This window comes from Corvus brachyrhynchos, unplaced genomic scaffold (assembly GCF_000691975.1).
Source record: "Corvus brachyrhynchos isolate BGI_N302 unplaced genomic scaffold, ASM69197v1 scaffold307, whole genome shotgun sequence".
NCBI classification, from domain to species: domain Eukaryota; kingdom Metazoa; phylum Chordata; class Aves; order Passeriformes; family Corvidae; genus Corvus; species Corvus brachyrhynchos.
In genome coordinates, this window is record NW_008239288.1 from 1,914,151 (window position 1) to 1,929,991 (window position 15,841).

At 40.8% G+C, this 15,841-nt stretch overlaps 1 protein-coding gene across 2 annotated transcripts; it reads left to right on the plus strand.

Moving 5' to 3' along the window:
* Positions 1 to 14,396, plus strand: NUDT5 (nudix hydrolase 5). 2 transcript variants are annotated; one of them, XM_008638376.2, is made up of 10 exons: positions 1 to 76; positions 7,061 to 7,149; positions 9,183 to 9,250; positions 10,054 to 10,106; positions 10,759 to 10,866; positions 11,423 to 11,518; positions 12,506 to 12,607; positions 13,011 to 13,019; positions 13,735 to 13,788; positions 14,054 to 14,396. In XM_008638376.2, exons 2-10 carry the CDS (start codon positions 7,087 to 7,089, stop codon positions 14,161 to 14,163), a joined length of 663 nt encoding a protein of 220 aa, XP_008636598.1. In that variant the 5' UTR covers positions 1 to 76; positions 7,061 to 7,086; the 3' UTR covers positions 14,164 to 14,396. The 2 variants fall into 2 exon arrangements, with proteins under 2 accessions (XP_008636598.1, XP_017595902.1); XM_017740413.1 differs by having other exon boundaries at positions 7 to 96.
* Positions 14,397 to 15,841: the final 1,445 nt, after the last annotated feature.

Sequence of the window (15,841 nt, forward strand, 5' to 3'; positions counted from 1 at the left end):
CAGCGTCCCGGAGCCTCCGGCAGCGCTGCCTTCGCTCTGCTCTGCCCTGCCCCGCCCCGAGCCAAGGAATAACTGAGTAACGTGTTATCCTTTCAGGTTCTGCTGTCTTCCCTGTGCCTGCGTGTTTCCTGCATGGAGCTGTTTCATAGACTCACAGAATGTTAAGGGGTTGGAAGGGACCTTAGAGATCATCCAGTTTCAATCACCCCCTGCCATGGGCAGGGGCACCTCCCACGAGACCAGGTCGCTCACGGCTTTATCCAGCCTGGCTTTGAACGCTGCCAGGGTTGGGGCATCCACAGCTCCCTGGGCAACCCGTTCTCGTGTCTCACCACCCTCACAGTAAAGAATTTCTTCCTAATATCTAACCTAAATTTCTCCTCTTTTCAATTTGACCCATTACTCCTTGTTCTATCACTACAGTTCTGATGAACAGTCCCTCTACAGCTTCCCTGTAGCCCCTTCATTTACTGGAAGGTGCTCGGAGGTGTCACAGGAAGTGTCTGGGAGGTGGCCATGCAACCTTCTCCAATTTTCTCAGCCTGTCTTTGTAGGGGAGGTGCTCCAGTCCCCTTATCAACTTGGTGGCCTCCTCTGGACTTGCTCCAGCAGTTCCATGTCCTTGTTATGTTGGGACACGGAACCGCGCAGAGGGCTCCAGGTGGGCTCTCACAGGGGCAGGGGCGAGGGGCACAATCCTTTTTCTGGGCTGTGAGCGCACATTGTCAGCTTAAGTTTTTCATCAACCACTATTTCATTTTGTGTAGTCCCAAGTCAAGCATTAACAGAGTAGCGTGAGGGTTTTTTTAAGCCCCGTGGTTCAGCTGTTGTGTCTGTGGCTGCGTGTCCCTTGCATGGTGGTGTTTCCATACGATGTTTCCTTGTGTACTCTCATATCTGCAGTTTGGGGATGTCTCCTCCAGCCTTGTAACACCTCAGCTGTTGGGAAGTTTGATAACAACATGGAGCTGCCTCTAACCCTCTTCTGGTTATGCGAGATAATCCTTGTTGTTGTTTGCTCTGCAGTTATTTGTTCATATTTTATTTGGCACTCGGTGCGTCATCCATGCTTCTAAATACCATGATAAAAATGAAACGTTTTCCACTTACTTTTCTTCCTCCCATCAACTTAATTGCTAAGTAATTGATATTGTTTCTAGAATCATAGCACTAAAGTGCAAGTAACAAGTTTAAAGTGCCTTAGGAGTTTTAATGATTTTTATCTTCAGTGTACCTTTCTCAGAGTGCTGTTGGTTAAATCGTGCTTAAAATGTTGCTAGTGTCTCTTTTGCACATTCTTTATGAGAAAACCTGTATTTTGTTTGACCGTGGGCTTGCCATGAGACCCTGTTGCTGAGCTTCCATTGAATCTGTTTGCTGTCAGCTGGAATGTGTGTTTGGATCAGAGAATTTCTTCTGAAAAGTGATTTAGAAAAGCTAATCGATTTATCTAAGTATTAATATGAAAGTATAGTTCGGATATCTTGGCTTCTCTCTTGAGCTGATTCACAGACCTCAGTTGGCTTAAAATTTTAACTCCTGTGAAGGATAATTTGGAAACTATAGAATGGCTGGGTGCTGCCTTGAAAGGAAGCCACTCAATAAAGGAATAAACAATGGGAATAAAGTTACATGTTTCATAAATGGCATGGCTTTTTCAGGACAGAATTTGACCCCAGTATGAAATAAATGGAAGAAGTAGCATCATTTGCCAGCAGCACCCTGTAATACTGGGCACAAAAACTCTCAAAGTAGAAAACATTTATTTTTCCCCATAATTGATAGTTTGAGTGCTGTTGATTTGTGTTAAGGCAGCTGATAAATGTGGGCACTTTGACATATTCTTAAGATTGTATTTATAACTATTAAAAATGTCTGTTCTTAAGAGCTCATGTAATTCTAAGTCAGGTAGCCGGGTTCCCAGGCTGCTGTATCAGCTGCATTGAATTTTTAACTCAAATGAACTCATATTTATATGCAGAGGGAATTTTATGAGATAGAAGAACCTTCCTGTTAGAGGGCTGGAAGACACGGCATGTTCTGAAAGCTAAATAGGCCTTTAGAAACCTAACATTTTAGTGTTAAATTTAATTTTCAGTTGCAGCTAATTTTGTTTATGAACAAAAGATGTTGCCATCCTTGACAGCATGACTAACGTGAGATGCCAGAATTGCAGTCTTCATTTAACCAAATGGTATTTCAGCTTTCTAACAGCAGAAATTCTCACTTTTATACAGCCACCTAAATCTGGGCAAAGATGCTGTTTTGGTGGAACTTTAAAAAATGTCACTATACGTAGAGTTACTGCACCCACTTGTGGAGGAGATCCAAACTACAGAAGCCGGGCTAGATCAGTGTTCCCCTCTCTTTGAGGTGTTCTCCCATTTTAGGTTTTAGTGATAATTCAAACCACTGAAACTGTATATTTTTTTCGTTATTTTAAGTAGTAAGTTACCCCTCAATTTCTCAGAAGAGAGCAAGGTGTGGTGAAAATAGCTTCTGCCATGAGATGCGGTTCTAGTGTGTTTTTTTCGAGTAACGTGTTATCCTTTCAGGTTCTGCTGTCTTCCCTGTGCCTGCGTGTTTCCTGCATGGAGCTGTTTCATAGACTCACAGAATGTTAAGGGGTTGGAAGGGACCTTAGAGATCATCCAGTTTCAATCACCCCCTGCCATGGGCAGGGGCACCTCCCACGAGACCAGGTCGCTCACGGCTTTATCCAGCCTGGCTTTGAACGCTGCCAGGGTTGGGGCATCCACAGCTCCCTGGGCAACCCGTTCTCGTGTCTCACCACCCTCACAGTAAAGAATTTCTTCCTAATATCTAACCTAAATTTCTCCTCTTTTCAATTTGACCCATTACTCCTTGTTCTATCACTACAGTTCTGATGAACAGTCCCTCTACAGCTTCCCTGTAGCCCCTTCATTTACTGGAAGGTGCTCGGAGGTGTCCATGCAACCTTCTCCAATTTTCTCAGCCTGTCTTTGTAGGGGAGGTGCTCCAGTCCCCTTATCAACTTGGTGGCCTCCTCTGGACTTGCTCCAGCAGTTCCATGTCCTTGTTATGTTGGGACACGGAACCGCGCAGAGTGCTCCAGGTGGGCTCTCACAGGGGCAGGGGAGAGGAGCACAATCTTTGGATGCAGCCCAGGACCCCTTTGGCTTTCTGGGCTGTGAGCGCACATTGTCAGCTTAAGTTTTTCATCAACCACTATTTCATTTTGTGTAGTCCCAAGTCAAGCATTAACAGAGTAGCGTGAGGGTTTTTTTAAGCCCCGTGGTTCAGCTGTTGTGTCTGTGGCTGCGTGTCCCTTGCATGGTGGTGTTTCCATACGATGTTTCCTTGTGTACTCTCATATCTGCAGTTTGGGGATGTCTCCTCCAGCCTTGTAACACCTCAGCTGTTGGGAAGTTTGATAACAACATGGAGCTGCCTCTAACCCTCTTCTGGTTATGCGAGATAATCCTTGTTGTTGTTTGCTCTGCAGTTATTTGTTCATATTTTATTTGGCACTCGGTGCGTCATCCATGCTTCTAAATACCATGATAAAAATGAAACGTTTTCCACTTACTTTTCTTCCTCCCATCAACTTAATTGCTAAGTAATTGATATTGTTTCTAGAATCATAGCACTAAAGTGCAAGTAACAAGTTTAAAGTGCCTTAGGAGTTTTAATGATTTTTATCTTCAGTGTACCTTTCTCAGAGTGCTGTTGGTTAAATCGTGCTTAAAATGTTGCTAGTGTCTCTTTTGCACATTCTTTATGAGAAAACCTGTATTTTGTTTGACCGTGGGCTTGCCATGAGACCCTGTTGCTGAGCTTCCATTGAATCTGTTTGCTGTCAGCTGGAATGTGTGTTTGGATCAGAGAATTTCTTCTGAAAAGTGATTTAGAAAAGCTAATCGATTTATCTAAGTATTAATATGAAAGTATAGTTCGGATATCTTGGCTTCTCTCTTGAGCTGATTCACAGACCTCAGTTGGCTTAAAATTTTAACTCCTGTGAAGGATAATTTGGAAACTATAGAATGGCTGGGTGCTGCCTTGAAAGGAAGCCACTCAATAAAGGAATAAACAATGGGAATAAAGTTACATGTTTCATAAATGGCATGGCTTTTTCAGGACAGAATTTGACCCCAGTATGAAATAAATGGAAGAAGTAGCATCATTTGCCAGCAGCACCCTGTAATACTGGGCACAAAAACTCTCAAAGTAGAAAACATTTATTTTTCCCCATAATTGATAGTTTGAGTGCTGTTGATTTGTGTTAAGGCAGCTGATAAATGTGGGCACTTTGACATATTCTTAAGATTGTATTTATAACTATTAAAAATGTCTGTTCTTAAGAGCTCATGTAATTCTAAGTCAGGTAGCCGGGTTCCCAGGCTGCTGTATCAGCTGCATTGAATTTTTAACTCAAATGAACTCATATTTATATGCAGAGGGAATTTTATGAGATAGAAGAACCTTCCTGTTAGAGGGCTGGAAGACACGGCATGTTCTGAAAGCTAAATAGGCCTTTAGAAACCTAACATTTTAGTGTTAAATTTAATTTTCAGTTGCAGCTAATTTTGTTTATGAACAAAAGATGTTGCCATCCTTGACAGCATGACTAACGTGAGATGCCAGAATTGCAGTCTTCATTTAACCAAATGGTATTTCAGCTTTCTAACAGCAGAAATTCTCACTTTTATACAGCCACCTAAATCTGGGCAAAGATGCTGTTTTGGTGGAACTTTAAAAAATGTCACTATACGTAGAGTTACTGCACCCACTTGTGGAGGAGATCCAAACTACAGAAGCCGGGCTAGATCAGTGTTCCCCTCTCTTTGAGGTGTTCTCCCATTTTAGGTTTTAGTGATAATTCAAACCACTGAAACTGTATATTTTTTTCGTTATTTTAAGTAGTAAGTTACCCCTCAATTTCTCAGAAGAGAGCAAGGTGTGGTGAAAATAGCTTCTGCCATGAGATGCGGTTCTAGTGTGTTTTTTTCGTGGTACAACTGTGGTAGTCCACATTTGAGAAAGATACACTGATAGTTGTGCAGAAGGATTAGTGTGATCAATGGAACAGGATTTCCTGTGAGGGGAGAGTAAAAGAAGAAGATTTAGCCCAATCCAAAAAAACTTCAACAAGGCTGTGGTTTGCTCTCTACTCCTTTGATATATTTATATTGACGATGCAAAAGGCTATAATTCTTTCCTAATGTAGGAGGTGAATTTGTTGTAGCTGGGTATTCAAGGTTTTAATGTTTTTAAAGACATCACACAGAGCCTCCTGTGACTGTTTCTCCTGGGCTGTGCTTCTTTTGCATGTTTGGTGGAAAGCTTGATCTTGTACTTGAGAGTCACAGCATGAGACCATGGCCATTGTCCAGATAAAACTCTTCAATCCTAAGAGAAGGGAGTTCCAAACATTGGAACAGCTAACTGAACTGAAGTGGGATAGAAACTGGAACATAAGCAAGTGAGGTTCCTGAGCAGTTTTTCGTACAAATAGCTGTAAGGTAGATAATAAACCTATGTAGTTTTGAAAAGGACCTTCATTGCTTTAAGAGAATATTATAGAACATATTTTTGAAGGAATGGACTGTGGTTTCACAGGTCAGGGTTTCTTTTCAAGACTTATGTTACATAAAACCGATCTGCACGTTTGACCTCTATGATCTACTTCGTCCAAAAACACTCAAGAAAGAGCCTGCCCTGTGTACAGACGGAGGAAATGGTTTCATGTACTTTAGTTTTACTCCTGCTAATAAACAGATATATATCAGCCTACCTGTTCCTTTTAACTACTTGGTGGAAATAAATGTCAATCCAGTGTGTATGAAAGCTGATTGTTGCTCTTTCCTGTTTCACAAATGTGCAGCAGATGCTACCGTAAAAGGATAGAGATGAAGTAAAAAATGAAAGTGCTAAAATTGGGCTTGACAGAGAATGTCTTCACACACTGTGGTACTGTTCATTGCTAGAGACCACAGAGAGCCTGATTGATCCATAGTTGAGGTCATGGAAAGATTCCTTTTGATTTTATGGAAAGTTTATGACCATCAATGCTATGGATGATCGAGATCTTTAATATTATCTCATCTCTCCTGGTGTTTAAACTGGTTTGTTTCTTTTCATTGGCTTTTGCTTATGATTCATGGTGATTTTCAGGACTTCAGGATTAAGTTAATATTGGAGATGATTTCCCTGGTATAAGTTTCTGTGCTGAAAGTGCCCCGTAGTTCCGCAGTGACACAGGGTCAGTCTCTAATACATTTTTTTTTTCTGCTGCCTGCTGTGCCTTTAGGCTGGAACTGGATGGAGGGAGTGGATAATCTCACTTTCCTGGAGATGCAGGCTGAGGCACTGGGCTGCAGGTGCAGAGCCTTGCTTTGGGGATATTTTACTGAAAATGCTGCCTTTTGCATGGTATTGGGCACATCATTCCCAGTAAGAGACTGATACGCTGTGGTCACACCAGCCCCACATGCTGCATAGACTTGGAACACACGTGTAGTTTTTTGACCTTGTTTTTTAGTGGAAGGACTGAGTCATTTATGTGTTTATTTGTGATGTAAGGTGGAGGTAGGTTCTAGTTGTGATTCTTAATAGCAGATAGTTTTTACCACTGAAGTTCTCTTAGTATAAGGTTTTTTTCCCACTTTCACAGTGGAGTGCATAGTCCTGTTGTCCAGACACTGTTGACAGAGCATTTCACCCAGATCAGAATGAAACAATTTGACTGAAATGGATGAATTGTCTGTATGTGTGTTTGATACTTGAATTTTCTGTTAAGAAAAGTGTCTTCAGCCAGCACAGCTACTTGATAGCTGATAGGACTATTAAAACCATGCAAGTCAGGGATTTGACCCAAATTTACATTTCTCCTTTGAATTATTTGACTCTGAAATCATTGGGTGGAGCTGAAAACATGAATTGAACTTGCCATCACAAGCCCCTGACTTTCTCCAGCAAGCTATATTTGTTAATTTACAGTGCAGAAATGAACCTTTTAACTTTACACTGAAAGCAAATATTGATTGTGTTTCATATATATCTGGACTTTGCACAGGAGGGGAAAGCCTAACATTCCTGAAAATGGCAGCCGAGACACCCACAGAAGTTACAAAAACAGCTAAACAATTCGTCCTTAAGGAAGAGGTACAGCATGCTTGGGTTTGACATGTTTTGTTGTTAAGTAACAATTATTGTGAGTTTGTGGGTGCAGAGTACAAAATGCTGTAGAGGCTGTATGTTCATAAAAACCTACTCAACAGACAGAGCACTTCTTCCTGATTGTCAGAGAGTTTAAAAGATGTGACGTTCCTCTTTATTGAAATAACTATACAGGTTGTCAATGAGGAGAGAGAAATCTTATTATTAAGATTATTATGAATTATTTTAGTATAAAATTATTTTAAGCTGCTTTTCTTTTTTCGGATTTTGCATCTGTTTCTTGTATTGTCTGTTCAGGAGGTTTTTCAATGTTCCGAAATAATGCTGGTATCTCTGAGAGACTTTACAAATTGGTGGGTTATGAAACTCAGCAACAGTTTTCTATTTCAAACAGCTTTCTGTTTCTTTAAGATGGTAAACCACTAAGGGTTGCTTTAACATTTAGGATTGTACCACCTTTTATGTTTCCTGGAAGGATTTGAATTTAGATAATCGCCGTTTCAAAGACATCAGTAAGGAAGTAGTAAGAATAATATCAGTCCTAAGGAAGGATTCTGGAGGTACTTCATTCTTACTAGAAGCACTTTCACCCTACACTGCCTGTATTTGTTTCTGTTCCCTTTTAAGTGAATTCTTAGTAGTTAATCCTTGGTGTTGAGGCAGGTTTGGCAGTGTGCCCCTCTTGTTATAACACAAATGTGGTTTCTTTTATTTGTTCTTCATGGAGTGAACACAGTCTTGTAATTTCTTCCAGTTTCAAGGCACAAGGAAAGAAGAGATTTGTTTGGATTATATCTTTTCTCGTGGACATTTTTTAAATATGAATATTTCACAAGCATGAAGGATTTAATTTTTGTAAATTTTTTGGGTTTTCTATTAATAGCACGGGTTTTTGCATCAGCATTTTCATTTTATCCTATTTTTTTCTTGGTTTTGCTTGAGTTTTTTATGGGTTTGTTTGGTTTGTTGTTGGTTCGGGTTTTTTTGTAATGTTTCTTAGTTATCCTCTTTTAAAACAATGTACTCTTTGGTATCACTGGAAGTTTATAATTAGATCTTGCATATATGAAGCTATATATTTTTTTCAATCATTTTGTGGGCTTAATACAGAGAAGTGTTTACCCTCTCTCTGCCAGTGGCTCTTATATCAGAAGTGGTTCTGTAACTGCAGTAACTGTGTGGTCTGATGCTGGAATACTTTCCATGAAAAGTGGGAGCTGATCTTACTTGATTCTTCCTTTTTCTGGGAAGGCATATTCAGGCTGTTGTGAGCAGATATTCTTTACCCATCAAAGTAATAATAAAAATAACTCATTTTAAAACAAGTTACAATAAAAGAAGCAAACTGCAGGGCTAATATCTAGGGATTTTTCTCTTTTAAATTAATTACGTAAAAGATGAGGAAACATCATAGGGAATATAAACTCATTTAGCTCAGAAAAGAGATTTGGCCATAGTGTTAATGCCAAGCGCTCTCTCAGCAGCTCTCAGAATCCTGAAGGGGCAGGTATGTATCACTCTCACAGCTGCAGAAAACAGCAGTTACACGAGGCCACAGTCTGAGGGCAGGACAGGAAAAGTTTCAGGGTAGTTTGGTTTTCAGTCTTGCATGCTCAGCCTTTGGGCTGTGCTCTCTGCTGATGGGGCACTCGTGGGCACCAGTGCAGTTAAAGTCTGTGCAGCCCAGAGACCCTTATGGAGCTGATGTATTACCCTTGCAAAATCCTACTTAGAAAATGAAGATGTTCCAGTACGTAAAATCCCACTGAATTCATCAAAACTTGGTTATTAAACTCATGTTAAGAAAAGTTACTGTCTTGGGGTTATTTTTTATTCATATTCAAGAATTTAGAGTAAATTTTTTTTCTGTATTAGCAACAGGAATGCTGTTGCACATTCTTGGGTGTGTTGTGATGCTGAAATTTTGTCTTCAAAAGGATCTAAAAATAGTTGTGTTCTTTCTCCCAAATCTTTGGATTAATTTTATAATGTATTTAACAAAGAGTTCTTTATTTTAGGTAATCGTAGAAAGACAATGGTTGAAGCTTGCAGAAACAACTTATACGGATCCCTTTGGGAAAACCAGGTAATTGCCTGTCTGGTGTTCCAGATTCCCAATTGTACAGACTGGCCCCAGGCTAGAGAACATGAGCATTACAAACCCATCACTCCACACAAGATGAGAGTTATTCATTGTGAGGTTCCTTTGGAGTTCCTGCTGTTCAGGGGAAAGAAATTTACTCCAGCAGATGTGCAAGCATTTGGATTGAATTTGGCTCCTAAATCCTCCTGGGCATGTTGGACCCTGGATTGTCTTGCATTTCCAGTTCTTTGGAAAGATGCTACACAGAAGGAAGTTCTAGCTGTGCAACTACTCTGTGACAATCAGAGAGTCCATCCTGTGGCTTTTCTGGTTCTTCATTAAGGGTTCTTTTTTCCCTGTTGGTGGTGCTGGACCTTGCATATTATTGACAAATTAATGTCCTCTTGTGTGTTATTATTTCTGTCCAATTCTTTTGTACTCTTTAGTTTTGCTGTGTTTATGTAGGATTATGTACACGGCTTTAGTTCCCTCCCCTTAATGTGTTAGATTCTGTACTGATTGTTTTCTCTAGTGTCTCCCAGTTCATCAGCAAAGTATCGTCTTACAATTAGCAAGATTGGATCTTTTGTGTAACTAAAATTAACTATTTCCTCTCTCCTTCCTTAAGTAGGCAAAAGAAAATTATGCTACAGACATTTTATAGTGCCAGTGTATGACAGGGCCTGCCTAAGGCTGGTTGCTTCTTACAAGACCTCACTGTGTGATGGTACCTTTTGCTTTTAATGAAAGTAGCAAGGGTAGAAGATGATTTAGGTATTCATTTGTTCTTTTCTCTGTTTAAACAGAACTTGGGAAACTGTAAAGCGTACTGGCAACAAAAAAGGAGTTACAGCTGATGGTAAGACACTGGTGGCTTTTTTTGTTTGCATTTTTGCCCTGTAAAAGTGCTTCTGATAAGCTGACAGTTCAGATTTAGAGCTGGTCTGTTCCTGAATGAATGAGGCTGTAGAACAGGTAGCTTGGCAGAGCTGGCTATACCCCTGAGCTAATGAAATGCTAGCGTAAGTGCTGAAGAACCAGAACCTTACTGGTGGGAGTGCTTTCCCAAGATCATTGTGTTCACTTTAAAAGGATGGAGCACTTCCAAAGATATCATGGGTACCCTGACATGGAGTAGCTCACAAACTGGTGATTGGGTCTCCTGTTAGGGGTCAAGGGGTCAAGGGGCTCTTTGGGACATGATTTACACATGGAAGGAATATAGTAGAGAGTTCCCTACAGAGCCTTCCAAACAGTTTCTGCAGGCAGGAGAGCCCTTGCCTGAGGCTCAGTCTTCCTTGGTATGTGTGCCTCTCACATGTGGGGAGCTTTGAAGATCTCTCACCATGCATGGTATAAAGAGCTTAAATTCATCATTCAGGATTCTGGAGCAGGCATCTAAACATTGCTCAGAGTAGCAGTGTGTGGGTTCCTTTCCAGATCTCGTACTAAAATCTCACTTTCTGCTACACTCACATTCCATGTCCTTGTGTCTCCCATCGCTGCTGTAGGTGTAGCAGTGATAGCAGTGCTACAGAGAACCCTGCACTACGACTGCATTGTGCTGGTGAAACAGTTCAGGCCCCCAATCAATGGCTACTGCTTGGAATTTCCTGCAGGTACATGGCTGAAACATTGGGATGAGTCACATATGGTTCAGTGTGTTTAAATGTGCTTGGAGTGTCAATCTTTATATGTTTTATAGGTTATATGTATTTTATAGGTTAGACTTGATGATCTCCAAGGTCTTCTCCAACCTAGTTGGTTCTGTGATCTTAATGAAGCTCTAGCTGGAAAACCATGCTGAGCTCCATGTGCTATTCCAAAATAGAAATATTTGATAAGGAAAAAAAACAAAATAAGCTTGTTTTAGCAGATTGGAGAAAATTCCCTCCACTTCTCCTTTCTCTAAGAGTCAAAGCATTTGGCTTCTTTCCCTCATGAGAATATTAATGCCATTTTTGGGGAAGGCAAATATGTGTAGATAATCAGTTAAGGATATGGGCAGCAGCATAATGAATCCAGGGACTGGAATCCTTCCTAACATTTATCCCTCTGTAAAGACAGAGTAGTGAGGATGTTTCCCCTCTTCCATAAAGCTTGATTGATCTTGGGATGGGTACTGCAGTTAAGTGAGAGGCTTTTAATTGTTTTTGTGTATTATGTATCTCCCAGGCCTTATTGAGGAAAATGAGTCAGCAGAAAGTGCTGCACTTCGAGAGCTGAAGGAAGAAACTGGCTATAAAGGGGAAGTCATTGAATGTACTCCAGGTCTTTTGCTTTTATTTATTTTTTCCCACCAAAGCTAATTCTGTCTTGGTGGCTACTCTAAATGTCTAAAACGCTCTAAACCAAAGGGAAAATCCAAGCAGCAAAGCCTATGCAGATTAGCAGGGTAGCATCTCATGGCTGGAAAAGTGAAACTTCGGTCCTTGATGTGCGTCAGTTGCTGAACTTCTGTCTGAAGTAAAAGTTTGATGTCTGTAGGGAGGAAAATGCTATTAATTAAGGTCCTTTACACAAAACCCAATTATTCAAGCTGTGATTTGGCATTTTAGTGTAAAGGTCTAAATTGCTGGACTTCTGTAAACAGCATCTGTGAACTTAGAAAAAAATAGCTGCCTGATGCAGAGGTCACCCTCCTGTCAGCTGTGGGGAGGTGACTGTGCTTGGGTTCTCCAGCTGGAAAGAAGAAAGGAGAGTAATTGGAGTAAATTCAGAGATCCTTTGGAACATGGTTGTTCCAATGCCATGCTTCCAACATAAGATAAAATGGCAATAAAGAAGGCAAAATGAGGATCATAAATCAAACTTGAGAAGGTAGGTGAGGCAACTTAGGTGGGATTTCAAGGAAATGTCATTGCAGTTGAGACTTGTCTCTCAGCTACTCGGTACAACTGCATGCTGGGGATTAAGAGAGGCTGGAGACAGGTGATGGCAAAATTAGACCCCAACAGACTGAGGAAGTCTGTAAGGGGTAGTTTACAGTAAATCTTGAGTCTGTGGAATAGAAAGTAAACTTGGCTGCTGAAGACTAGTGTTACCAGGGGTCTGTAAAAAAGCTCAGTTACAGACACATTACTTCTAAGAACATGTGAAAACAAAGTTTTTGGTACTCTTACAGCATGAATGTCTGCCAAATATACATTCTTCTATTGTATCAGATACATTTCTGTGAAAGCTTTTGATAAAATGTCAAGGTGCCTGACTCCTGCTTTGAAAATGAACCTCTCCTCTCTCAAATGTACTTGTTGGCAGCTCTGTGCTTGGACCCAGGTGTGTCAAACAGCACCACACACATAGTGAGTGTCATCATTAATGGAGATGAGGCTGAGAACACGAGACCTAAGCAAAACCTTGGTGAGTTTTGTACCATTTATTTGAAAATTTTGAGAAGATAACAAAACAATGGGTTTAAAACAATTAACCCCACCACTGCATCTCTTCTGGCCTAGCTGATTTGGATGCTGCACATCCTTCCAATCATACCCTGCAGTCTAGATGAGCAGAGTGTGTCTCTGCTGAATTCACTGGAGAAGCCCAGATGTGAAGTGTCAGCTGTGGCACACTCAGAATAAAACATTTTGGTGCCAAATTTCAGTGAGGGCCATAAGCACTTGTGAACCTAGATACTGCTCTCAGTTGTAGCTTCACTCCGAAGTAATTAGTGTCAATCACAGTCAGTCAGCCATCAAATGCTTTTTAGTTGTAAATTCTAGTGTATTTCAATCCCTTAACTTCTTACTTCTTTTTTCACTTGCAGATGATGGAGGTATGTAATGTGACTGTGTTCCCATTGACAATAAGGTCAAGTGTGATCTTCGTATGGCAAGTTTTACTTAGAAAAAGTCAGTTAAAACTGGTTTTTATTTGTGCTTGGGTAATCTCTTGACCCTAATCAAATGTGCCTGAGGTTGACTTTGGCCTAGATGCAAATTCCTGTGGGGCATGATTGCGTCAATTATCTTTCCAAGTATTGCACCTATAGCACCAGTATTACAGGAAATTCAAATTAATGAACCCCCCACAGCTATAGGTCAAGCCCCAAAGACAAATAATTCAGAGAGACAGGGGAGGGGTAGGCCAACATTAATTCATCATGAACAAACCCTTTGAGATGGTTTGGTCTTGAAATGCATCTCCAATCCATTCCAAGAGAAGCCAAACAAAAGTCTCCTTCAACAGTGTATTTTCCATTCTCAAAAGGGAGGTTTCTGCTTTTAGGATTCTAATCCTTCGTAGCTGTCAGCTACTTTTTTCTCAACTATTTCCCAGCTTCTTTCTGCCAAACATGTGTTTTAAGGAACCCAGTCACTGCCTTCCCCCATTTAATTGACTTTTTTTTGATAAGGCTTACAAGTTTTGGATGGTGATGAGCATTAAATCAGTTTCTTTCCCCTTCTAAAATGCAAGAAACAGAACACAGAGGTGAATTTCTCTACTGTTCACTAATTTAAGCGTATGTAAATCTTTTTCTTCTCTCCTAGAATTTGTGGAAGTTGTTTCACTCCCAAAGAACGACCTGCTTCAAAGGATTGATGGTAAGAGCTTTCTGACACATTAAATGCACTAACTTGAGCTTCAGGAATCCCTTTCCTTCTCAGGGCTCCTTGTGGTATTTCACATCCTGGAATACTGTATGTTAAGCAAAAAGCTTTGAGAGACCTGGCCAGGTATGAGAGTGAGTCATAGCAGTAGGTGTTTGCAGTGTCTAGAACACTACTTATCTTCATTTTAGCAAGGACTTACATTTCTGTAAAGGTGAGGTCTTAAGAGCATCTCATAATTTTTTTCTTTTATTTTCAGAACTAGTAGCAGAGGAACATCTGGCAGTAGATGCCAGGGTTTATACTTACGCATTGGCTCTGAAGTGTGCAGCAGAAAAACCGCTCCAAGTTCCTTTTATGAAGTTCTAGAACTGGACAATGAGAAATTCAGTTGAAAACTGCCCCAAGTTGGGTGATTTAGAAGTACAGCTGTTCTTGTAATCAAGGTCCTTTGCTTTACTTGTAGAGCACAAAAAAGCATTTGTGGAATGGTTCTGATCTTTTTATTTGGAATTATGTAACTGACAAAAAGCATTTCTTCTAACTGCTCTATCAAGCCTTGACAGAATATCCATAATAAAAATACTGTTTAATTTTCAGAATGGCTTGTTTCTCACTAGACTCCTCTCTGCACTTACAATTCAATATATAAGAAAGAGGCTTAGTTAACTGTGGTTGGTGTTGTTACCACCATGGTTCCAAAGGAGCGCAGATGGCAGAACAAGCACAGGTTTCTCTCACTCACACAGCACTCAACTCCAAACACCTGGAGAGGGGAGAGCTCATGGTGGTCTGCAACTTCCTCATGATGGGGAGTAGACGGGCTGGCAGATCTCTTCTGTCTGGTGACCAGTGATAGGACCTGTGGGAGTAGCCTGAAGTTGTGTCAGGGGAGGTTTAGGTTGGATATCAGGAAAAGATTCTTCACCCGCAGGGTGGTTGGACACTGGAACAGCTCCCCAGGGCAGTGGTCGCATCACTGAGCCTGACAGAGTTCAAGAGGTGTTTGGACAATGCTCTCAGGTGAATGGTGTGACTCTTGGGGTGTCCTGCACAGGGCCAGGAGTTGGACTCAGTGAGTATCTTGTGGGTCCCTCCCAACTCAAAAATCATAGAGTCATAGAATATCCTATGAAGTAGTAATTTTCTGTGACAGGAGCAGGCACAGCAACACAGAACACTGTGTGCATGCTCTGGCTTCAGTGTTTGAAACAGCAATTTTAAGAACTTCCTGTTATGATTCAGACATGCAGATACTGTTTGCTTCTCCCAGCCCTAACTAAACTATGCAGAAAGAGACAACTGTTTTATTTGGCCTAAGATAATGACTATGACAACACCATCCACTGATGCAAACCAGAACTGTGTAAGCCCAGCCAGGGGATCCTGCTGAAACACTTACGTGCCCTAAGAGGGCACAGCCTTGCAGTTTTCCCTCTCCCGAGGACACATCCGTGTACCCAGGCTGCACCTTCACTCGGTCAAATCACTTCTAGGTCCATCTTATCCCAAACAAACCCTCAGTGCATCTGCACACAGTGGGCTGCTACTAATTATGTAAACAGCCACCGCTGCTGAAAGGTCAGGATCCAAGAGTTTTAATAAACACATGTCAAAATCAGTCTTGCCTCTGAAATAGAGCAGGATGAGCATGCATAATTAGGGAGACTTTCTGAAACAGAAAACTGCTTAAGATTTTCTTACCTTCACAAACAACATGAAGTTACTTTCAAGTTAAGTGTCAGAGAAGACAGAAGAAATGTGACATCAAAGGGAAAAAATAATTGATTACAGCAGAGTAGAAAAGCTCAATGACTTTAAGGGGAGGAATCTTGAGATTTGTTTTTCAATTGAGACTGCTAAAAATTAATCAGAATTATATTCTAGAAAGAAAAAAAAATAAAGATTAAAAAAGGAGCCTTCTAGACCTACCTCCCTAGCAAGGCTTGTTAGAAATTATCAAAGACTGCACATGAATTGCATCTGGCACAGGTAAGACACAGGAGAGAGTTTAATTAAATAAGTTTATTGTCTAACGCTTACAGTT

Bases quoted from the DNA above. Each gene is read 5' to 3' on its own strand.
- NUDT5 (XM_008638376.2), top strand. From the start codon at position 7,087: ATGGCAGCCGAGACACCCACAGAAGTTACAAAAACAGCTAAACAATTC. The intron at 10,867-11,422 runs GTACATGGCTGA...TGTATCTCCCAG, and splicing joins CTGCTTGGAATTTCCTGCAG to GCCTTATTGAGGAAAATGAG. The intron at 11,519-12,505 runs GTCTTTTGCTTT...ACTTGTTGGCAG, and splicing joins AGTCATTGAATGTACTCCAG to CTCTGTGCTTGGACCCAGGT.